The 25241-nt window shown below is 36.6% G+C and overlaps 2 protein-coding genes across 3 annotated transcripts; one reads left to right on the forward strand and one right to left on the reverse strand.

The window, feature by feature from the left end:
- Positions 1-1570: 1570 nt before the first annotated feature.
- LOC130052494 (3-oxoacyl-[acyl-carrier-protein] reductase FabG-like) lies at positions 1571-14018 on the forward strand. 2 transcript variants are annotated; one of them, XM_056157646.1, is made up of 9 exons: positions 1571-1671; positions 3640-3773; positions 3868-3960; positions 4171-4256; positions 8695-8788; positions 8951-9020; positions 12101-12137; positions 12354-12435; positions 12982-14018. In XM_056157646.1, exons 1-9 carry the CDS (start codon positions 1626-1628, stop codon positions 13135-13137), a joined length of 798 nt encoding a protein of 265 aa, XP_056013621.1. In that variant the 5' UTR covers positions 1571-1625; the 3' UTR covers positions 13138-14018. The 2 variants fall into 2 exon arrangements, with proteins under 2 accessions (XP_056013621.1, XP_056013622.1); XM_056157647.1 differs by having other exon boundaries at positions 1598-1671; positions 12372-12435.
- Positions 14019-15083: 1065 nt separating this feature from the next.
- Positions 15084-24846, reverse strand: LOC130052490 (sorbitol dehydrogenase-like). The gene is made up of 9 exons (XM_056157640.1): positions 24782-24846; positions 24544-24602; positions 23545-23578; positions 20748-20912; positions 18898-19057; positions 17784-17968; positions 17122-17300; positions 16602-16723; positions 15084-15430 (listed from the first exon to the last, which is right to left on the reverse strand). The coding sequence occupies exons 2-9, from the start codon at positions 24595-24597 to the stop codon at positions 15280-15282; spliced, it is 1050 nt and encodes a 349-aa protein (XP_056013615.1). The 5' UTR covers positions 24598-24602; positions 24782-24846; the 3' UTR covers positions 15084-15279.
- Between the last annotated feature and the right edge of the window lie 395 nt (positions 24847-25241).

Here is a 25241-nt window from a genome sequence, read left to right on the forward strand (position 1 = left end):
TCATTTGCAGTAACATGTATTTACTCATAAACAATGCGAAAATTCAGTAGCATCTCCTATGACTAGCATTTGACAATTTTATATATATATTCTAGACATATTTTTGCGCTTCAAGCTGGTAGCAACTTATGACTTATATATCAATGATACGGAATTCATAGGAATGTGGTCAACTCCGGTAATTCGATATAATGTTGTTTTAATTTGGGTATGCATTAGACTCCAACAGTTTTTATTTAAAGGACTTGTATTTCTTGTGCGACTGTCAATAAATATTCAGCTGGGAACCCACATATACGTGAACTTTTTTTAATAAGTAAGACAACGTTATGGTTTTTTTAAAATAAAAACTGCCTTGATATCCAGCTTACGTAGGGTGAAATTGTCATGTGGGGAATGTATGGTAGTTCGTTCGCATTCAACACATGGGTTAGTATTGTTTCGGTGTTTAACTGCAATGATTATAATTATACTCATGAATTTGACGTGTAATTTCACACAAAAATTGTAGTACATTTTACCATGGCAGCCCTTAACCTTCTTGTGCAGTTTTCAATGAAAGATGAAGATAAAGAACAATGATCAATCACATAACTCCCACAAGCAATACAAAATAGATAGTTGGGCAAACACGGACACCTGGACACACCAGAGGTGGGATCAGGTGCCTAGTAGGAGTAAGCATCCCCTGTCGACCGGTCATACCAACCATGAGCCCTATCTCTTGATAAAGAAAACAGAATAATCCGTAGTCAAAATCAGTATGCTACGAACGCCCTAACAATCGGTATGAAACACATCAGACAACATTTGACACAATGATGCATTGTATGTAGTATTGGCAAATTAATAGTATCGGCCGTAGAATTTGCGAAATACTGACTTTAAACGAGACTGTTGAAACCCATGTAACATAAACTTGTATGTCTGTAGCCTGTCTCGATTTAAAAACTGATCATACACAGAACAAGCTCTTGCATATCGAAGTTGAGAGATATAAACACCATATACAGGTGATAATGGGTTACTGGTAAATAAGTATGGGTAGTTGACAATATGTCAGAAAAGTAATAGGTACTCTGATGGTCAATTACTACACAAAAGGATATTCAAAAAAGAAAATATATGTGAATAATGTATATTCTTAGCTTTTGTTCTTGAAAATATCAAATTTTGAGAAAAGGCCTATTGGTTATCCGTGGGTCTAGCTCTTTGTTTGAAGTAAAATATAAAGATAATTAAACTCGCGTCAGTAAGATGCCGCCCATTATATATTTCCCACTGTAGGCTCTAGTGTAATTTTGATTGTTATAAAATTTACGATATGAAACAGAAGAACCTTGTCTCGTTGTCAACAGAGCTTACCAATTCTTTTGGAATACAATCATGTCGACAAACCAGGATTCTGTAAAAGCAAGCTCAGCTGGAAATTATTAAAAATTGATGGAGAAATCACAGATTAATCAAGTACTGAGAGAGTATGCCAAATATCAACTAGCAAATTACTCATCATGTCTGGCGTAACAAAGATAATTTGCAACACTATATATTATTACGAAAAAAATGTCCAAATTGGCCTCCATACATCCTTAGCGATATATTAAGATTTTGAGCAACTAGCCGCCATGTCTGCTATTTCTAAATTGGATGGAAAAGTTGCATTAATTACAGGTTTGTCGTAGCAAAATGTTACAATTATATGATTTTATGATATTTGGTCTCTACAGCCCAGTAGTTAAGTACATCGTTACTAGCTTGAAAATACGGATGCATATTTAATTGCTGTTATAAAATTTAGAAATTCATTTCAAAATTAAGGATTATCTCCCTCATGCATAGCTCTTATCCTTAGACGAATTTGACTCCACTTGTTTGGCACTCTGTTTTTCCCTAAAATAGCTCTAAAACTTCATTGTTATTTCGGATTTCAAACATTTCGGTTGAGCATCACTGAAGAGACATTATTTGTCGAAATGCGCATCTGCTGCATCAAAATTGGTACCGTACAAGTTTTACATTATGACCCCTGGAGCGAGACCTCTCCTGGTGGACTGTTAGTCCCCGAGGGTCTCTACAGCCCAGTAGCTGAGTACTTAGTTACTAGCTTGAAAATACGGATGTATATTTAATTGTTGTGATAAAATTTAGAAATTCATTTCAAAATTAAAGATTATCTCCCTCATGCATAGCTCTTATCCTTAGACGAATTTGGCTCCACTTTTTTGGCACTCTGTTTTTGCATAAAATAGCTCTAGCAAGTTTATTGTTATTTTGGATTTCAAACATTTCGGTTGAGCATCACTGAAGAGACATTATTTGTCGAAATGCGCATCTGCTGCATCAAAATTGGTACCGTATAAGTTTTACATTCACATCATTTCCTTGTGGACAAGTCAAATTTCCTACAATGTATATATTATCATTGCATCCGTATTGAAATGCAGTACCTAGAGTCCTGGTTCAGTTGCCTACGAAAAAGGGTACTTAAAATATATTGTTTGTATTATGGTAATTGTTTTCTAGAATCATGACCCTCACGGACAAAATTTAGTGGTCGGGTTGCAAAAACATATAAAACAGCATTATTTCATAACCTATTAACAATCACAAACAATCGGAAATACCTGAGCCAAATTGATCACTGATCACATTACTCTAAATATTAAAAGTGCACAACAATGCTACTTGATGGATGGCTTGACAACTCTTGACACTTCTGATATAGGTCTGCACAGGGTTTCCTGATTACTCTGCGAGGACAAAACTCATTCAATATTCTTTGGAATGTCCGCAAATTGACTGCCTTGGGATTCAATTCTTCTCCAGCGCTAGCATAGATTTTGAAGATACCTACCTTTATATTGTATGAGGGTAAAAGAAGAACTTTTGAGTCTGTGGTTTAGTAAACGTTTTTGCAGAGGAAACCATTGTCTATAGTAAAGCAACCCAGAAATTTGTTCACTCTTTGCGTATGTCAAAATATGGGATGTGGGGTTTAGCAAATCATCAATGAACATATGGAATTAAACCTTACACATCTAAGGATTTCACTATTGCCAAGATCTTCTCAATAAGACGTAAAATACATTATCCATACATACTCATCTTTCCTTGAAATAAAATTCTTTTAATGACTTTCTTTGCCTTTAACCTTGTATTTCTCTATATATGTGAAAGCTGAAGATAACGAACAGTGATCAATATCATAACTCCTATGAAGAGCGTAAGCGCCTGATCCACGATAAGCAAATGAGATTCATTCACGATATCATATTCTTCAAATTCTTCAATAGTCGGTTAAAGAGTTTATAGTCGGTTAAAGAGCTTATTACCCCATGTTACTTGTTTATTGTAAATAGGTCCGATTTTAAGTACGAATTGCTTACCTACTTACCTCAATGAACAATTCTTTGCATAAAATCCGATATTCTATTAATGTAGAAAACATCATGCTACTTTTCTTAGGGTCGTTTTAATAAAACTATTGTAGATCGGCTAGTACACGTTTGCTTGTACGTTTGTATACAATTCTACCTTAGCTGAGGAACTTTCTTTGCGATGTTTCTCCGCTTTGTATACTTTCTTAAAACATGGAGTATAACGGCTACACTCCATCACTGTGTTGTGTGTAATTTCCAGGTGCCAGTTCCGGTATTGGGGCAGGAACAGCCATTTTGTTTTGTAGGCTTGGTGCGAAGGTATCCATCACAGGCAGAAATATTGACAATTTAGCTGAAACGGCTGCCCAGTGTGAAAAAGAAAATGGAAAAAGGGTTAGATATTACTGTAAATTTATTGTCGTTGCCATACACTTGAAAGCAGTTTGGGAAATGAAGTGTTGCCACATCGCTCTCTTTGTTCTTTTAGCCGTTGACTCTTAGCGGTGATTTGACAAAGGAAGATTTTGTTAAGCGACTTGTTGACGAAACAGTAAAACATTATGGAAAATTGGACATTCTGGTATGTACGAGTGTAACATATTTGGTTGAACACACTACATGTACACTAAATTTATGCTGTAGCATGCTTATGATCAGCATGGATAATAATTGAATAACATGTATACATACTTTGAGAATAAGCCAAAATGAACTTTTTATAAAGCTTGAACATGCATTCTATTTCATTCCATGAATATCTTTATTTTCAAGTTCTTCTTCAAAATAATAGGTCAATAATGCAGGGATATTGAAATCTGGAAGCATTGAAACAACATCACTGGAGCAATATGATGAATGCATGAATACCAACGTCAGGTAATATATAAATGTGAATACACAATTTGTACAAAACATCATATATGCCTGTACTTTCGGATTACAGAACTAGCCATATACACACAACAGCAGATCGAGGAATATGTAACAAATACTAATGTTATAGTTTATAACTGATCGTTATTTACTGAATGGTTGGGAAATAGCATCTCTGTTCTACTTTGATCACCAGAAATAACGTGTTTGTGAGACTGTTAGTTCGATAATTTGTTAAGTTTGATTTATCTCCCTTTTTATGGATAAGCGTGATTAAAGCAATGTCATGCGTTGATGATTAAAAGTTTGTGTTAAACTATTGTAAAAGTATGGTTTTAGTTATCACCAGAAAGTTTGATAGAACTCGCCTGGTAAACCATCCAAGCCTGGCGATTTATTATGTTGTAACATTTTGACAGCTTCATCACATTCCTTCATTGACGGAACCTCATCTAATTCTAATTTTTGTTTTTCGTTAACTATATTTAATATAGTGGTACTATCTAAGTAGGATTTAATGTTATTATCGTCAATATTCGATGATTTGTATAATTTTGTGTAGAAATCACACATTTTACCTAAATAAGCATTACAGTTGGTGGTAATATTATCTTCATATTTGATACATTTGATAATATTATTTTCTTGGTGAGAAGATTTAAGTTTGATGAAAAAAAGGAGTTCGTTTCTCCTTCATCTATGCATTTCGCGTGGGATTTAATCTGTGCACCTTTGCCTTTTTATTTATCAATTCTTTTAATTCTGACGCTAATTTCCGCTTTTTATTCATATCAATTGATGTCACGTTTGATTCACTTTTACCTTACGTCAAAAGACAATTAGGTCCACATCATATTAGTACAAAATTTTACTCTGTTCCATTGAGAGTTTTACATACAATATTTGAAGAAGTCACAGCTAGTCTACACCTGAATATAGACTGAACTCTATGATTATGGATGTTTCCAATCACAGGCTCTTTAAATAACGACGGATCATGAATGATATTCCTTCACAATCACGCCGCAATTTTTTTTATGCTCAAATTTACAAAGGAATAGATGCCGTCAACAAAAGCAACATTCTTTGTCATAAAAGGGTTCAGTCGTGTATTCCAACTTATTTCAAGTTCAAGTCTCTACCTATTATTTCCTACCAATATACTTCTGCTTTTACATCCAAACTGTCTATTTAGAAACACATTTTGCAGTGCCTAGATATAGTTTATCTTATACTTAATCTACGTGTTCTTGTTCTTAATCTTCTTTCAACTATAGTCCAGCTGGACATGTCATTACTGGTGATATTGACATAGTTGAAAATCAGTACTTCAAATCACTTATTCTAAAAGGTCCTAAATACAGAGAACATCGGTCTTTCAATTGGCGACATAATTTCATCTCTATTATGAATTCTGTCGAAGATTATGCCAAACGATGGGCTAAATATGAAGAAGAAAAACTTCATACATTGTCAGAATGGATTAAAAGTATGTGAGGAATTTTTAAATCCCCCATTAGACATATCAAAACAAAAGTACATACCATTTATCATTCTGTGTTTAGTAAACCAGAAGTGATAAAAGAATTAGATAGGTTACATGAGGAATATGTGTTGATTCCAGCTGACAAAGCTTGTAATAACATTGTCTTAGTTTGTAAGGCTCATTATTACAACTGCATTTTAAACGAACTTGACATTAATTCCACTTTTGGTAATCGTACTTATACTCCAACTGCTTCATAAGATGGGATCATGTTTTAAATCTATACAGGCTATCGACAAAACAAGTTGATGCTACTGCGATTTCAACAGTCTCGTTTAAAGTCACCATTTCGCAAATTGTATGGTACAGACTACAGTCCCTGAAGCGTGCTACTACACCTCCAAAGCGTTTCGTTTCGTTCCGTGCAGACCATTCACCGTTTCGTGCAGACAGTTCAGCGTTTCGTGCAGACCGTTCACCGTTCCGTGCAAACCGTTTACCGTTTCGTGCAGACCGTTCATCGTTCCGTGCAAATTGTTCCGTGTATGATCAAACCACGCCCATAGAAACGTGCAGATGGTTCAAATCACGCCCTTAGAAACGTACAGACCGTGCAAGTCATTTCGGCATGGGATATAGGACAGTTAAACATTGTTGGGAATTTGACCAATTATTTCAAAATGTTTCCAAGACGGGCTTTCAACAGTGAAAATCTGCAAATAATCGAAAGAAAACAGTTTATTATAAAACTACCAGGTAGAGCAAAATTCGATACTATTTTATCACACTTGATAGTTTCTAACAAGTGCAGAGATATGTAAATATCTGCCCTCATTTTTTTTTTATTTATTTTTTTTTATTTGCATGTAGGAATAATTTATTTGTCTTGTTACATTTGTATGATCAAGTTTCTCTTATTAAATAACAAGCATTTTCATGAAAATCGTTTATCGGAACTGTCTGCATAATGCAAAGACCGACCTGTGTATAACTTGTATATTCTACGCAAAATCCAAGGTCCTTTTTTTTACCACAATACTAGAAGTCAGTTAATCCGGGTATTTGAAATTAACATTCTTACAGAAGGTGTGAAAATCGGCGGGAGCAATTGAAGTATGACAAAAGAGGTGTTTTGTCTCTCAAAAATGAATGCAGTTTAAATTGAGGCAAATGCAACAATCGAATTAAAATTGGATGTTAGATCCGCTCGTATATCTGTTGACCATTGCTGTAGTTTGTAATTATTTGTTTTATATATTCATTTATATGATTTATTTCTCAATCTATTTCAATCATATTTTGATTGTTTCTTTTTGTTTTGTATCTTCTCTTCTTATCCAAGGTGACAGGTTCTTAACAACTGGCTAATTCTATGTCTAGATGCACCCCCTCCCGCCCGAGAATATGTTCCAGTCTTACGAGAATTCTTTAATCATTTTATCTGTTGTCACACACATATGTAAAAATGTATAGGTTTATTCAAGATATGTTTTTGAGAAGAGGCCTGGAATATACAAATTGCACACGTGTTTTAACGGCACTCAGATTGAATGTACAAAAATAGCGATACAGACGCGACTTTTTCAATGAATTTAACAGAGCAATGAATAAATAAAGTTGAATAATAAATATCCCATGACGATACAATTTATGCATCTTTTCCCTTTATTTCCGAAGTTAAAAAATATTCATTTCGTTTTATTCCAACGTCTTCGTAAGTCATTATACTATTCCTTGTTTAAACTAACCCCAGGATGAAACAAATAATGCCGGAAAAAAATCAAAGCGTGCAGGTCATGCTTAGCGTTTCGTGCAGACCGTTCACAACCCTCTCCCCGCCCAAAAATATTTCAATCTTTCCTGACGAGAAATTTCTTGAAATCGCTTCATCTGTTTTCATACACGTACACATGTGTATAAAATGTATAGGTTTATTCAACATCTGTTTTTGGGAAGAGGACTGGAATATACAAATTGCAAAGGTAATTTAACGACACTCAAAATGAATGTACAAAAATAGCGAAACAGAGGCAACCATTTCATATTCAGTTTCTATGAATTTAATAGAGCAATGAATCAATAAAATTTGATTAATCAATATTCCGTGACGATATGATTTTTGCATATTTTTCTTTTATTTCCGAAATAAAAAAAAATCCTTTCTTTTCATTCCAACGTGTTCATTGATATAATAAGCAAAAACGAAATTTACCGCGTCGTACATGAGCAATCATTTGAAAATGAATCATTATCGTTTCTTTCTCAACCTTTTTTTAATATCTAGAATATTGTAATAATATTGAAACTATTTGAACCAAATAATATCGAAAAAATCAAAGCGTGCAGGCCACGCTAACTGTATCCTGCAGACCGTTCACAAAGCGTGCAAGCCACGCCTACAAAGTGGTCAGCGTTTCGTGCAAAGCGTTCACCGTCCCGTGCAGACCGTTCAGCGTTTCGTGCAAACCGTTCATCGTTCCGTGCAGATCGTTTAGCGTTTCGTGCAAATCGTTCACCGTTCCGTGCAAGAATCGTTTCGTACCGTTCCGTGCAAGTGGTGTAGTAGTACGCTTCAGGGTCTGTAGTTATAATGATCTAGTTTGTAAATACTTTTTATCTGTGGGTAATTGACGTGTTTCATACCGATTGTTAGGTCGTTCTTGGCACACTGATTTAAACTACACATTACTCCGTTTACCTGATCAAGACATAGGTTTCATGGTGGGTGTGACCGGTCGATGCTTACTCCTCTTAATTACCCTATTCCTCCCCAGGTATATCCAAGGGTTCGTGTTTGCCCAACTCTCTATTTTGTATTCCTTAAAGGAGTTGTGGGGTTGGTTGTTGTTCGTTATCTTAACCTTTCATCAACTAATCAAACAAAGGATAAGCTGCCTAAAAGACATCAGACATCCTCGCATAGATCATGTCTTAACGAAAATGATCTGTTTTCAGAGCTATTTATCATCTGACTATGCTTGCAGTTCCACATCTCGTCAATGCAAAGGGAAACATTGTTAATGTATCAAGTATCGCAAGTATCAGATCAGTGAGTATTCTAAATTTCTCACTTGCAATTAATGAATGCATCCCTGATGGGAAATTCTGAAGATTCATAGAGTTACTTTTCTTATTTCGAAAACCTGATTTAAACCTTATCAAAAGTTAATGATATTCATGTAAGAGTGACACTATATATATATTTTTTTAGTTTCCTGAATTGTTACCATACTGTGTGTCCAAGAGTGCCCTAGATCACTTTACTAGGTGTACTGCAATAGGTAGGTGTTCTGTTTTTTGTCAGAATTCTCCATTGTGATCAGTTTCTGTCAGAATATATATACAGAGCAGTGACACTAAATGGATCATTTGCATTAAATTGAATATAGATGAACAGTAAATACATTTTTTCCTACCATATGTGCATAAAGTAGTTACTTTGTGATTTCATATCTTTTTATCAAGTAAATGGTATATTAAGCCCCTATCTTTGCTCTTCACAGATATGTTAACTCCTTTGAAGGAACAGCTAACCCTAACCCTAGGGAAGTGACGTATATCAAATGTGGATTTTAAAAGTAGTTTATATAAATTGAAGTTACAAATCTTTTTTCCACATAAGCAGAATCAGAACATAGGGCTTTTTGTGGCCTTTAACTCGACATTTACAATGCAGCTATATCGACGATTATTTATCTATAAACAATACACAATTTCATTCATATGTCGATTTGATATATCCCAGTAAACTCAAAATCAAAGACATCACGTAGTCTTCCACATTTGTTTCATCTTTATGACAAACGTGACAACTTCAGCTTCCCCCTCTCCCTTCCCATATCGATGTACATGTTGCATTATACCATTATCACTTGCGTGAAAGGTGAAGATAACAAACAGTGATCAATCTCAAAATTCCTACATATATCTATAAGCAATACACAATTGACAGTTGGGCAAACACGGACCACTGGATATACCAGATATGTGGTCACGTGTCTAGGAGGAGTAAGCATCCCCTGTCGACCGGTCACACTCCCCGTGAGCTCTGTGGTGCTTATGATCAGTTTTTAAGACGAGGCAGACTATGGTCTACGGATAAATATGTTGATGTTACATGGGTTTCAACAATCTCGTTTTAGCAGTTCTTTGTCTACTAAATTTGACTGCGAATTGCCCCATTTACCTTTTCCAGATATATGGTTCAAGGTGGGTGTGACTGGTCAACAGGAGGTGCTTACTCCTCTATGCACCCGATCCCACCTCTGATCTTTAAATTTCGTATCTTTCATTGAAGTTTGAGCTTAATCGCTGTTCAATATCATCACCTTTTCACTTTTCAGCACTGTACACCACCATTCTTTACAATAAAGTAAAAACTGGGCTGTTTGACATCATAGGCAGCTGCTTTCTCAATAAAAATGAAACACAGAAATATTCTTATCGTTAAAGGCGAAGATAACGAACAGTGATCAATTTCATAACTCTCACAAGGAATACCCAAAAATGAATTCAGCAAACGCTGACCCCTGGACATACTAGAGGTGGGATCAAGTGCCTAGGAAGAGTAAGCATTCATGTCGACCGGTCACACCCGTCGTGATCCCTATGTCTTAATCGGGTAAACGGAGTAATCTGTAGTCAAAATCAGTGTGTCAAGAACGAACTAACAATCGTTAGGAAACACGTCAAACAGCATTTGACTCGATGATAGGTTGAAATGGCACACTAGATCGTTATAACGACCATAGATGTTGCGAAATGGTGACTTTAAACGAGACTACTGAAACCCCTGTAACATCAAATGTTATCAATCATCGAAAAATTACTTTGTTAAACACCACTCTATCGAAATTCTGCTGGGCAAGAATTGTGCTCCATTATTACCTGATACGTTTTTATATCCTTATGAGGCAATATTTGCTCAAAAGATTATACATGAGAAGAATAAATCTCTTGCTGAGGCCTTTAACTCGACATTTAGAAATATTGAAGACGTTTTATCTATTAACAATACTCATTTTTAAGTCTCTTAAACGAAGTTTGGAGACTTATTGTTTTTGCTCGGTTCTTCTCTTTCTTTCGCTTCTTTCTCGCGCCTAAAACTGTCCGACACCGTTCTCCGTAACCAGTTGATGAAAGTAATAGATATTCAAAGATATGGTAGGACAGTGTATCTAGATCTGCAGAAATGTTTTTGTGTTCAGATTGAGGGTGTTTAGGTACAGACTGGGGGATCTCTCTGGAGGGGAAAACTAATTCCAAAATTTAACAGATACAACTTGACATATATGATAGATAGAGTATTGGGGTTTTCGGAAATGAATTGAGAGTGACAGGGCCTACAAATTAGTATCAAAGTCAAGTGACTCCAGTGACCTTAACCTATGACCATAAAAACTTGTATAGCTCTAGAACCAGGACGGATAGAGACATTGCATCATAAAAAATGATAAGAGGATGTTGGGACCTACAAACTAGGATCAAAGTCATATTACACCAAATTTCAAAATCAAAGTCTTCCTGATTTAGATTCTTTAAATGAAGTTGAAATTTGCATGGATTTTGTCATGGGAGGAAAATAGTAGTACTCAGAAAAAACGACTTTTATACAGCTAGTACTTCGTTTTGGAGACTTTATAATGGTAGATAATAATCATATTTTGTCATTCATATGTTGTTTTGATACCGGGGTATATCCCAGTGAACTCGAAATAAAAGAAACCACAGAGTTTATTTTTGTATCTTCTTCATACTTAAATATTTTATTGAACATAAATGTCAATGGCAAACTGACAACGCCCATATCTATGTAGCAATGCTAACTTATCACTTGCATGATGTGTCTATGTTTTTCAACTGATTCAATACACCAGAGTATGTCCTACTTGTGATTAATCATCGAGGCAGGCTATCAACAAATAAGTTTAATGTACAGGGGTTTGTCATCGAGGCAGGCTATCAACAAATAAGTTTAATGTACAGGGGTTTTGAAGTCAGTTTCTCACGAATTCCATGGTCGTTATAATGCTTTTATTCATTTCATACGCATGACCAGGCCTCTATTTTCACACTGATTTGACTACGGACTACCCCGTTTACTTGATCAAGATAAAGGGCTCATGGCGGGTGTAAACGGTCCACAGGGGATGATTAGTCATCCCATGCACCTGATCACAACTCTGGGATGTCCACGGGTCCGTGTTTGTCCTATTTTTAATGTTGCTATTCGTTATGAAATAATGAGATTGACCACTGTTCTTTATACCCACTTTTTCACAGTACATCGTATTTACTATTAGTTTTGCAACAGAAATGTATGATGTCATGAAGCATTGTAAAATGTATCATGCTATTTCAGAGTTGGCCCCTAAACAGGTCCGGGTAAACAGTGTAAAGTAAGTGTATTTTTAGCAAACTACAAATACGTCCGATCAGCTAACATCTTTTAGCATTTTTCATTACTTGTAACGAATAATTATGATTGATAAAAGACAATTTAGTTCATCATACCATTAGTGTAATGATTTTTTGAAACGCATACGCTCATTGATATCAAGGGTATAGCATTCTACGGATAAATCCTTTACCTTGATTAGAAGATCTTTATTTAGATGTTCATGTATTTGTAGCCCCGGTGCTATAATTACTGATTTATTCAAGACGTTGGGAAGAAATGAAGAGGCCTATCAGGAGGTAAGCACAGACGTAAGGTAGAACAATTAAGATGGTAGAGTTAAATTATTTTGAAATGTTTTTGGTAGCCTGCTATATCTGTTTATTTACTCTATGCATGTATGTACACCCTCACCGCGTAGCTTTAAAAGTTCATATCATCAGCAGTAGTAGCTCTAAATAGTGGTTAGTTTAAAACTAGTGCCCAACTAGTGTTCTGAGTTTTAAATTTTCAAGTATAATTACAATTACTTCATTAATGATGTGTCAGAGGTTTAGGACGTACATTATACAATTTTATAAATTGGAAAGAACTTCAAAAACTGAATACTTTGACTATGAGCCTATAATCCACTGTTCTCTTGAGAGTCTAGAATGGGAAATACTTTTGCTCTAGTTTATTGTCTACACTAAAAATATAATTTTATCCGCGTTGTACAATATGATTGGTAATTAACAGCTGCACTTAACGTTGGATACACTCGTTTAAACACAATGGAATACAATGAAAACAATTTCAGTTTTAAGATGACAAAGTAGTGATGACATAATTTTGTCTAATTGTAGTTTCTAGAGCTCTCCAAAACAAAACATCCGCTAGGACGGTCAGGTGAGGTGGAGGAAGTGGCCAATGCGATTGCTTTCCTGGCATCAGACAGTGCTTCCTTCATCACGGGTGTACAATTACCAGTGGATGGCGGTAGAAACGTTCTTTGTCCGTGATAAGAAGATATATAATGGGGGAGATCAAACGTTCAATGTCTGAAAAAAAATCACGTCGTTTTCACCCCCCCTCCCCCTCCCCATACAAAACTAAATATGATGAATGTTGAAACTAATCGATTAACAAGTAAAAACATACGATTATAGATAACACTCTGTATATATCTTCTACTGTTTATTCACCAATGAAAGTGTACATCAGAACTGTTAAATGTTCGTTAAAATGTAATATTATCATGTGCTTTTTAACAGTCGTTTGTGTTGGTTTTTTTTTCTTTTTCCACTAAAGTGTAATCGTTGTCGGATGACAGAAACTTACGAGATATTTTATTCCCCCCTCCCCTAGCTATTTGAATTTAGATTTTTATCCGACATCGATCTTTTGATCTCGCCCCTGACACGTCCTTGATATCTTGCTAAGAACATAAAACAAAACTATACACCGCCACTTCTAGATTTTAACCGGATATAATTATTATTGAGAGTGAAACTCTCTCTCTCTCTCTCTCTCTCTCTCTCTCTCTCTCTCTCTCTCTCTCTCTCTCTCTCTCTATATATATATATATATATACTAGTATATAGAAAGTTATATATCGTAACTTTGTGATACTGATACTTTGCCGAGGCTCAGTATTACTGTGTACATGTATATATTCCTGAATACATTAATCTATGCAGTAACTTGGTTTGATCTACGTTAGAAAGAAATTGAGGACTTTTGGTATTTGTAAATTCTAGAGATCATTCCAAGCTCAACATATATATATATTACACCATTCATTTGGTTTTGTTGTTAATCGCGTGCATTTCAATCGCTAAAGTTATTTTTTTACATTTACCTGAGAATAAACATGATAAAGAATAAAGAGTAATTGATAAAGCGGAAATAGTTGTGTTAATGTTTATACACGGGCAATGCTGATTTAGAATGCGGACAACTGACGTTCATGGTAGTCAAAATTAGTGTGAAGTCTCACTCTTGTTTGTGTGACGTCTCACTCTTGTTTGTGTGACGTCTCACTCTTGTTTGTGTGACGTCTCACTCTTGTTTGTGTGACGTCTCACTCTTGTTTGTGTGACGTCTCACTCTTGTTTGTGTGACGTCTCACTCTTGTTTGTGTGACGTCTCACTCTTGTCTGTGTGAAGTCTCACTCTTATCCAAACTCCCCGTCGAGGCCTCATTACGTCACCTACGAATAGACCTCTCCTATGTGACGCAGCACAATATACATATTTGTATATTGTGAATCCGCGATTATCACGCAGGCAAATAACACTAAAGAAGTAGTTCGCAGTTAAAAGTTTGAAAATATTGATATTGAGAGTATTAATATAAAAGTATGGATTTTATTTTAAACATAAAATGATCAAAAGATCATTAAAAAGTAGGGAGACTCTGTTCAAATTATTGTGTAAAGTAATGAACTTGATGTTTACGTTCTTGTTTTGAAAGTTGTTTACGTTTGACATTATGTTTTTTCGTCATTCTACAGTGACGTCACAGTATACGCGGCCTAAGAAATCGCTATCCCATAATGCCTAAGTGGAAGAGTTTGGTTTGTGAGCAAACGAACTCTGGTGGAAGTTTGACTCTTATCTACATGTATGTGATGTCTCACTCTTGTTTGAAGAGACAATTCATTGAGTGGCTGACTGTATTTGCACACTATCAGTGCTAACCAATCTGATTAAAATCTTACCCTATATATTATGATCCGCTCACGCATATCTAGGGATCCTTAGTACAGCGATTTACGTGAGCGGGTCATAGGATCTGATTTTAATCAGATCACAGTGCTAACATAAATACTGCACTGTTTTTAAAGGATTATCATGTGTCCAATACCAGTATATACATTGTACTGTACTATAACACTGTGGTTGTTCTTTTCAGAGTCTAATTTTTGTATTCATGAATTGGTGTACGTTTCAAATGCAAAAAAGAGACAATTTTGAGTTTAATGTACTCATTGAATATAAAGGATATACAAAAACATTGCTTGATATATTTGAATAGTCTGTACATAGCAGACAGTTTGTTAAATTTCAAGGAATTTGACAACAGACTAAATGAGTTACAACCTACATGTAATAGTTCGTTTCTTGGATCATTCGTGTACGTCATTCTTGTACGTATGACGTCACTGTCCGCAGTTAATCATGACTTTCACTCCCTGTCCACTTCTGGCCATCTCAAACGCGTCCAAGGTCTGCTCCAGTCTGAACCGGTGTGTGATCAGCGGCTTAACGTCAATTTTGCCACAGGAGATCATTTCTATCATCGTGGGACAACTATAACAATGAAAACAACGACAAAAATTTTACTTCGAGCCAACTGCAACAATGACTTAATTTTACTTGCAAACCAACTTCAACAGCGAAAAACCATATGACAATCTGCACTTAGGTAGGACCAATTGTTACAAAGATTTTCTTTTTCTTTTCTTTTTTTTAGACCAAAAATGAAAAAGTCTGCATTAACGCGGGAAACAAAAACACTAAATTGATCGTTTTACATGAATCTAACTACCACGAATTATGTCATAGTGGGTTAACTACTAACTGGAAAAAAATTCCCATGGGTCAACTACTCAATCCGCACCACAACAACGAAACAATGCAAATCGATCACGAACTTTAAAATTACAATAACCTTCGAAGCATTCACACAAATACACCAAGATGTCCAAGAACCATCACACATCAATGATATACTCGTACCTCGTAATAACGAAAATCAAAATGCCTCTAGCAGCACAACACCTGACCATCTTAACTAAAACATGGATTAAAAGTAAGTGAAAAATGTAAGGGACGTTCTTCGCATTATGCATGCTATCCCATATAGAAATGGCTCTCCGTCAGCGTCATACATACGGGTATCTTGTATATTCGGTCTTTGTCAGCATTAAACATACGGGTCTCTATCAACATTACACACACACACACACACACACACACATACACACACACACACACACACACACACACACACACACACACACACACATATATATATATATATATATATATATATATATACAGGACACAGCTTTGTCGGTTCGTAGGCCTCTCAAGATCATTCTGAATTACGCGTATGTTCATCCTTCTAATTTTTATAGGATCAGCGGCTGTCCGAAAACTGTTTCCTTTGATGTAGATTAATTAAGTGATAATCGAACAGTCGTGATGAATCACTGTGTTAAGTTTTTTTACCATTAAATTTGACAAAGGTTAGTTAGGGGTGGATTAGAAGTAACACAGTGTTATAACAGAGTTTACGCATGAATCGCTTTTGAACAACACTTAACAATTTTGTTAGCTTTAACGCAATATTAACACTACGTTGAAGTTGGTCAACTTTGGAAAAGCCGATCCCAGGATTCAGTTGCATAAAGGTTTGTTAATGACGTCACTAGCAGAATTCGATTTGATTGGAATATATTATCTAACTCTGACTTACGTGTTGACATAGCGGAACGATCCTTTGATCTCTATTTCCTTGGCAACAGTGGCCACAACCGGAAACGAAACGGAGGTAGGTCCGTGTCCAATTATGATTACCTGACCCCCGGGTTTGGTAGCCTGAAACAAACAAAAGTATAAATATTTATGTGCTGCGTTGGAGTACATGCATGTTAACGAAACCATGATTTCCTGTGGAAAACCTTCTTCACCGTCAGTTTTAAAATACGCAAAATATTCTAAGGGAAAAAAGGATCCACTTCATATGGCCTTCTTCTAGATAATGTAAATCAATCATAGTCATAATTTCATCTTGATTTGCAGAAAAGAGCACGAAATTTCAATTTTGTTATGATATAGCATTGAATTTCAATAAGAATACATGTAATTACACATTGAATGGGAATAGGCATTTTAACAATAACAAAAGTGCGCAAACTCTTTCAAATTTTTATCATAAGTACTAAATGCCTTTAAGGAAATATCAGGTCATGCGCATCAATACATGTACAACTCACGTGAACAGCGAGGTTGACGGCGAACTGTGTCCCGCTGCACTCAATGGTCCTGTCTGGCATCGCCCCCATAAGATCCGCCAGTTTCGCAGCTACATCCTCCTCTTTGTCCTCGCACGTCACCAGAAAAGTGTGGGTGGCGCCACATTTCTTTGCAAACTCAAGACGCGAGGCGTCTATATCTGGTTTTAGTATGAAACATTCAATTGTTGTAGTACATTGTGCTGACAGTATCGTCTATCAATAACTGTATACAGTCTATCATATATAAGTATACTGTATCAAAATGTCGACAGACGAAAAAATCGAAAAATGAAAATTCATAGTGAACATGATACAAAGCATGTACATCCCCGTACGGAGAAAAACGTCTAGATGCCATATTGATAATAAAAGGATAATGGAATCTGGTTACACAAAACATATGCATGGACAAGAGGCGAAGTCGTCCTTATGGACAAAACATATTTGAGTCGATGGACTATTTCTGACATTTTCATATCTTAGTAGCTACCACATCGAGCGAGCTTCATTTCATAACCAAAAGAAGCGTTTATTGCCTCCAACGAAGTGTTTTAAACCCGAACCCGAATCGACATTCAACATCCTTGTCCAAAAGACTAAATTTGTTCCGGCTACTTGTGAAATGACACATATAGTTTTACCTGTCATACAAACAGCAGAGGCGCCCAGAGCCTTAGCGCTCAACATGACACAAAGGCCAATTGGACCTGCACCCGTCACAAGGACCTTTTGACCCAAAGTGACACCTGCTCTTCGACATCCGTGTAAACCAACCGAAAGAGGTTCTACGCATGCTCCCTCTTCAAAGCTCACGTTATCTGGAAGTCTGCCAAAATAAACAGTTTTATATCAAGACATTATTTCATAAACATTATAACTTTAACCGTGTGTGGTATTGGTCGCGGTAGTTCAGGAATAGATCGTTTTCATCGTGGCCGTGAGGTTGTGAGTTCGAGCCCCGCTCAGTTAGAAAGGGAAAGCTCTACCACCGAGTTATCGAGATCAATGGAAAACTGTTGTAAAAATGTAAGTGCAGTGTACATGCATTGTACTGGGGTGTAAGTGCAGTGTACATGACCTGTACCTGTACTGGTACAGTGTACGTGTATTGTACTGGTGTACGTGTATTGTACTGGTGTATATATATTGTACTGGTGTATATGTATTGTACTGGTGTATATGTATTGTACTGTTGTACGTATATTGTACTGGTGTACGTGTATTGTACTGGAGTATGTGTATAGTACTGGTGTAACTGTATTGTACATATATTGTACTGGTGTGTAAGTGCAGTGTACATGACCTGTACTGGTGCAGTGTACGTGTATTGTACTGGTGTATGTGTATTGTACTGGTGTACGTGTATTGTATTGGTGTACGTATATTGTACTGGTGTACGTGTATTGTACTGGAGTACGTGTATAGTACTGGTGTAAGTGTATTGTACATACATAGTACTGGTGTGTAAGTGCAGTGTACATGACCTGTACTGGTGCAGTGTATGTGTATTGTACTTGTGTACGTGTATTGTACTGGTGTACTTGTATTGTACTGGTGTACATGTATTGTACTGGTGTACGTGTATTGTATTGGTGTACGTGTATTGTACTGGTGTACGCGTATTGTACTGGTGTACGTGTATTGTATGTGTATTGTACTTGTGTACGTGTATTGTACTGGTGCCTTTACTTGCATTCCAATCAATAAATTAGTGTATACTGAGGGATTGTACTTGTTACACATGCGTATACTTACTTAAAAGTGAAATCTGCGGCATGCACGAAATATCTGGCTAGGGCCCCATCGTCAGGAGGCGTGGCCAAAAAGTAGACTTTGGGACACATGTTGTAACGGCCCGTCTTGCAGAACTCGCACACGCGGCATGTGATATGTGGATCTACCGCCACACGGTCCCCTGAAAGTGAGACGGCAATGTTTATCAACAACCTTAAACAACAAGAACCTCAGGAGCCACATCGCTCACACGAATCACCTTGACCCTGCTGTTGTTCAGCTATTGTGATTTTTAAAAGATTTTTGGTCATCTTTATTCCAGTGAAAAATTCCTACCCCATATTGTGACCTCAACTTAGACCAATAGAAACAAAACATAACCATGATGCAATGTCACAAGATAACAAACACCATGACATGGAATAGTACAATATATTAACGCCCAACCTTAAACAGTTCAGAAGATATTGCCTAGGTTAACCTTTCTTAAAAGTAAGATAAAATCCTAGATCAGGTGTCAAGGTCACAACGTCTAAATCTGTGGTAACAAAAAGAGAGGTCTTGTCAAAGGGAATGCATGAAAAGCGAAGATATCGAACAGTGATCACTCCTACAAGGAATACAAAATGAAAAGTTCGGTAGACACGGACCTCTGGACATACCAGAGGTGGGACCAGGTGCTTAAGAGGAGTAAGCATCCCTTGTCGACCGGTCTACCCGCCGTAAGCGCTAACTCTTGATCAAGTAAACTAAAAATTCGTAGTCAAAATTGGTGTGCCGAGAACGGCATACATGAAATATCAAAGATATATCGCCCAGCATTCACACTTTATGAGCAAAATTAAAGTTTCGGTTAAATTTTTCAAATTTGAGTCAAACTTTAAGGCCAAGGTCACCTGGTCAGACATCATTGCATCAAATGAAATTTCTTGCCATAAGGAATATGAAAGCCCTACTTTAAATAGTTTAGGAGATATTGCCTTAGTTGAATAAATGAATCAACAAAACTTAAAACATTTTAATTCTGATATGATTCAGTGTCGTCCTGCTAATCTTGAAAAGATTTTTTTTTTAATTTCTGGTATATACCCATATCTAACTTTAATACTCTATAATTATCTTCTGGCCCCCTGAATTTAACAAACTTAGATTTACACTATCAGAAGACGCTTGCATTAATCACAGGCACCTGAAGTATGGATATTACCCCCCCCCCTTTTCATAATTTTTTTTTTGGTGGCAATAATTTCTCTGAAATGTATGAATTCCCAGTCTATCTCATCCCTCTTTCGATTCATGTAATCGTTTCACGCTTTTTGTAAACTTTAAAGATTGGCCTTCTACCGGTATAATAAAATACACAAGGTAAGAAACAAAAATTTGTAAACAAACAGGGGGTCCCCGTTTCCGGGCACATTTTCCAAGTAATTACAGCGTTACCTAAGGAATTTTGACGAGCGACAGGTCGGGGAGATGTCATACTACAAGTCTCTTCAACTCAAAACCCATCTCATCTCTTTTATTTGACACAATCTTGCGTGCATTGATCGGACAGGGCTTCATCTCTTCCACTGGCAGCCAAAAAGGAGGTCACAGAGTACGAATTTATAACGTGTCGTGTGATTGGTCCGCGAATAATCCCGAGACCCTTCGGATGATCCCGAGACTAAGCAATGTCTTTGCGAACCAATCACACGGCGCGTACAACAAATTCGTACTCTGTGACCTCCTTTTTGGCTGCGTTACTATATATATTTTAAGATGCGTCACTATACCTATATTAAGGTGCTTGACTGTACCTATTTTGAGGTGCTTGACTATACCTATTTTGAGGTGCGTGACTATACCTATTTTGAGGTGCGTGACTATACCTATTTTGAGGTGCGTGACGCCCTCTCCCACTTTACTGATGACTCCACTGATTTCATGACCTAGCAGTAACGGTTTAGTGACCACAAAGTGACCAATGACACCCTCTTTCCAGTACTTGACATCAGAACCACATATACCCACTCTCTGGACAGCAATCTGCACCTCTGTAATAGATAGAAAGACAAACAGATAGAGAGACAAACAGATAGAAAGATAAAGTGTGTAAAATCAATCTGAAACATACATAAAAATAGTACAAATTCAATCATTTACGAATCTTTAATTTATGCATTGTCTATCTATAGTTGCATGCATGTGTGTACATGAGAGAGAGAGAGAGAGAGAGAGAGAGAGAGAGAGAGAGAGAGAGAGAGAGATAGTTCATTGCATTCTTTGCGCTTTATGAAATATTTCAAATGTTGTTTGTATCTGTTTGGATCTAATATTCTTGAATGATCCTCTTATGTTTACGATAAATAACTGTATCCCATTTCCATTCTTAATGCCCGTGTAGCGTGTGACAGCGTGGCAACAATTCCATCGTCATCTAGCGCGCTATTCACGCGCTGCTAGATTTGATTCCACAGGTCGTGAGTTCAACACCGGGTTGGGGCAGAAGGGGGTATCCATATATGGTAAATTTATCTGTGATTTTATGCAGTTATGCCTTTATGGTTGATATAGGTGAAGGCACGTGACTTAAGTCGTGTGAAACTAATATATATATACGGTATCAGTGGAGTTAGCGGGAACGCCACATCCAGTCACATGACAGGCAAGGGGAACGTCACATCCAGTCACGTGACAGGCAAGGGGAAAGCCACATCCAGTCACGTGACAGGCAAGAGGACCGGCACATCTAGTCACATGAACTGTGATTCACAATACATGTAATGTGCATTCTCTACACCAGCCAAAGGGGTGGGAGTGGGGGGTCCGGGGTTAGAAGCCCTCCCCATTTCGCCTGGAAAACAAATCATGCATGGTAAAATGGTAACCCCCTCCTCAAAATTTCTTGGATCCGCCCCTGTCGGGTCGCATAATGTTTATGAACATGTAATCGATTTGTTCCAGATACAATGTAGCAATCTAGGGTGGTCTATTTCATTCAATCAAAAGTGACGCTTCAATATCGATATATCCCTGCGAGCTCGAAATAAAAGACACCACAGAGTCGCCCGCCGCTTCTTCTTCATACTTAGATATTTTATTGAAAGTAGATATTAAAGGCAAACTACATGTAACAACTCAACTTTATGACTAACGGGATGATATCAGCTACTCCATCGTCAACTTCCCACATTTATGTAGCAATATTCCATTATCCCCTGTATACCGAGTACACTGAAAAAAATAACTAGTACAATGCACTAAGCAAACTAGTAAAACTACTGTCCATACAATCACTAATTTAAAAGTAGTTTTTACTAGGTGTTAAGTAAGTTTACTATTTGTTAACTAGTAATTTAACTAATCAGACAGTAAAACATAACTTCAGTCAATAGTAAATATTAGAATGCATTCAGTAGATTGACTAATTTTCCATTCCTGTATTCCATTGCCAAAATTACTAGCATTCTAGTAATTTAACTGATAGGACAAGTAAAATCGCCCTGTTAATCCTTCAAAAAATTGAATACAGAAGATGACATTAAGAACTTTAATCTGAAGTTAAAAATCGACATGATCTTCTGGTCAATCTTGATTGCGATGGGGGGGGGGGGTGTATCTTTTGTGGAATTTCTTGAACCTGTAATCAGGATTTCTCAAACTTTTCTTTACACATGGTTGCCAAACAGTCACCAGCATCTAAATAAACAAAAACAGAACGGTGTTTTAAAATGTATTAAGTTGCATATTAAAACATATCAAGCTGTGTGTATGATTTCTAATAAATAAACATCAAGAATAAAAAAAAACAGTCATAAGTTCAATGACAAACCTTTTAAGTCAATGTTCCCTCTCCAGCATCCCAATAAAAATGGCGTCTCGCAGAGTGGACCTTCCTGCAGTTTTCGCAGGCAACACGGGTCACGATGCTTATGACGTCATATTTCTAGTTGCATCACTATCTTGCTTAGTAAATACATTACTTACTAGTCATGAGCAAGTCTTTACGAGGCATCTTAGTTAAATTAACTAGGTATTTTTTTCAGTGTATGGTGTTTATATCTCTCAACTGATTCGATACACAAGAACTTGTTCTGCGTACGGTCGGTTTTTAAATGGAGGCAAGCTACTGACAAAAGAGTTGATGGTTGTTATGGCAATCTGGTTTGCCAATAAAATCTATCATTGGGTGAAATGCTGTCTGACTGTTTTATACTGATTGTTATACTGTTCGTCGCACACTGATTTTGACAACGGATTACTCCATTTGCCTGGTCGGGATGTGGGGCTCGCCGCGGGTGTGACCGGTCGACAGGGGATGCTTACTCCTCCTGGGCACCTGATCCCACCTCTGGTGTGTCCGGGGTCCGTGTTTGCCCAACTATCTGTTTTGTATTGCTTGTGGGATTTATGAAATTTGTCGCTGTTTGTTATCTTCACCTTTCATCTATACCTTCTGGTTCCGGATATAAGACAATTAAAAGTGACGCTTCAATTATTCAATATCTACCTTATGATACCGGGTATAAGACAATAAAAAGTGACATTTCAATGATTTAATATCTACAAGCTTATGATACCGGGTATAAGACAATTAAAAGTGACGCTTCAATGATTTAATATCTACCTTATGATACCGGATATAAGACAATTAAAAGTGACGCTTCAATGATTTAATATTTATACCTCCTGGTCCCGGGTCTTTGATTGGACAATCCACCTATAGAAGTAGAGAGAGACAAAAAGACTTACACATGAGAATTACGGATGCATTGAACAGAAGGAAAGATTTCTACGAGGTACGTGTAGCCATAGATCGTCTTTCTCAAAAGTTAACGTGTTATCGTGTATCAAGTACGACTTCATATCATTTTATGTGGTTCTTGATCGCGACGCATGGAGAGTGCCGTAATTGCCGCTACCCCCCCCCCCCACCACCACCACCATCACCACCACCATCTTATTCAAAATACAAAACATTATTCCTGTTGAATAGGTTTTTAGTTTTCTTTATGCTTAGAAGATTCTTTTCAATTAAATAGAATTTAAGTATACATTATATGTTTAGATTCTCAAGATTTCTTTAGCTGAATAAAATTTAAGTATGTGTTAAGAAGATTTCTCTCAGTTGAATAAAGTTTTATTTACTCTATGTTTAGAAGATTTCTCCATTGAGTGATAGTGATTGATTTAATTTTTTTCCTTTGTTTAAGAAAATGAAACATATCTGCTTAAAATGTCAAACTAATGGGTCGGAACGGGGAAACTTTTTTTACTCAATGCCGTATTCTTTTATCATTATCAGGTCAACTCTATTATCAATATCACCCCGGACTGTAAATCCCCTGTTGATCAAAAACCTGCATGCTTTGTTTTTCTTTCTTTCTTTCTTGTAAAAATTCAGATCAGTGTGATCAGGTTTTGAAGTGTTGCAGAATTAAAGTAAGAAAAAATTAATTATAGTAGGCTAGGGATATTCATCATAAAATAACCGTTCCCCGCAGTTAAATTTAGGACAGTTCATAAGATCGAAAACTAGGACGGAGTGGTCAGTTTGTACAAAAACGTGGCTTCCACACATACAGAAATCAGACATTTTTATCTATGTTATAGAAATCTATAGTGGTGTGCAGAATACACTAAGTATCAATGATCTGTTAATTTGTATATATAAATATTACCCACCAATCGCAAATCTCCTTTCTTATACAACACGGCTGACAGGTTGCTAATGCTCATACTGCCTGTAATATCGTAGAAGGGAAATAGTTCAATATATATACGTGTCAGTGTGCATTATAGAGATTTTTTCTCTCCCTTTTAATCATAAAGTTTGACCACAAAAAGTACTGCGAAATTCAGTTGGTCTTGTCGAATGTTTGATTTCCGATACTGAAAAATAATTCACAGCCAGAATTCTTACCTTATGTGCGAATCTGTACTAGATAAACAGAACAGCCCGACGTACATAATGCAAGATAAAGATTCAGGAACCGCCAAGCAGATCGCGTACAAAACAGACAGGCGGATCCCGAAGGTCTTTCCAGGAAAAAAGCACAAGCTCTCTCTCTCTCTCTCTCTCTCTCTCTCTCTCTCTCTCTCTCTGACGGAACCTCAGTCTTTCTCAATAAGTAAGAGGACGTCATCACTGTGTCTAGAAGAGAATATAATACACACTTTACTGACCAGTAGTACCAAAAAGTACTGATATGTTGGGTATAGCTATATGGACACTAATAGTTTTTATATGATACTCTCTATCGAATTTCGAGAAAGAATATCAGTGAGGACATATGTGTCCCCATACCACTTAATTGCTCCCACTAATCTGATATTTAAGTTTTTCACATTTTGTGGGTCACATTTATGGAGACGTCGCTGTA

This window comes from Ostrea edulis, chromosome 3 (assembly GCF_947568905.1).
Source record: "Ostrea edulis chromosome 3, xbOstEdul1.1, whole genome shotgun sequence".
Taxonomy (NCBI): domain Eukaryota; kingdom Metazoa; phylum Mollusca; class Bivalvia; order Ostreida; family Ostreidae; genus Ostrea; species Ostrea edulis.

Excerpts from the sequence above, each read along its gene's own strand:
- LOC130052494 (XM_056157646.1), top strand. The coding sequence starts at position 1,626 with ATGTCTGCTATTTCTAAATTGGATGGAAAAGTTGCATTAATTACAG. Across the intron at positions 4,257-8,694 it reads TGCATGAATACCAACGTCAG|AGCTATTTATCATCTGACTA; the intron begins GTAATATATAAA and ends ATCTGTTTTCAG. Across the intron at positions 9,021-12,100 it reads TACTAGGTGTACTGCAATAG|AGTTGGCCCCTAAACAGGTC; the intron begins GTAGGTGTTCTG and ends ATGCTATTTCAG.
- LOC130052490 (XM_056157640.1), bottom strand. The coding sequence starts at position 24,597 with ATGAGCATTAGCAACCTGTCAGCCGTGTTGTATAAGAAAGGAGATTTG. Across the intron at positions 23,579-24,543 it reads AGAAAGGAGATTTGCGATTG|GTGGATTGTCCAATCAAAGA; the intron begins GTGGGTAATATT and ends CTACTTCTATAG. Across the intron at positions 17,969-18,897 it reads GCCGCAGATTTCACTTTTAA|ACTTCCAGATAACGTGAGCT; the intron begins GTAAGTATACGC and ends TTATTTTGGCAG.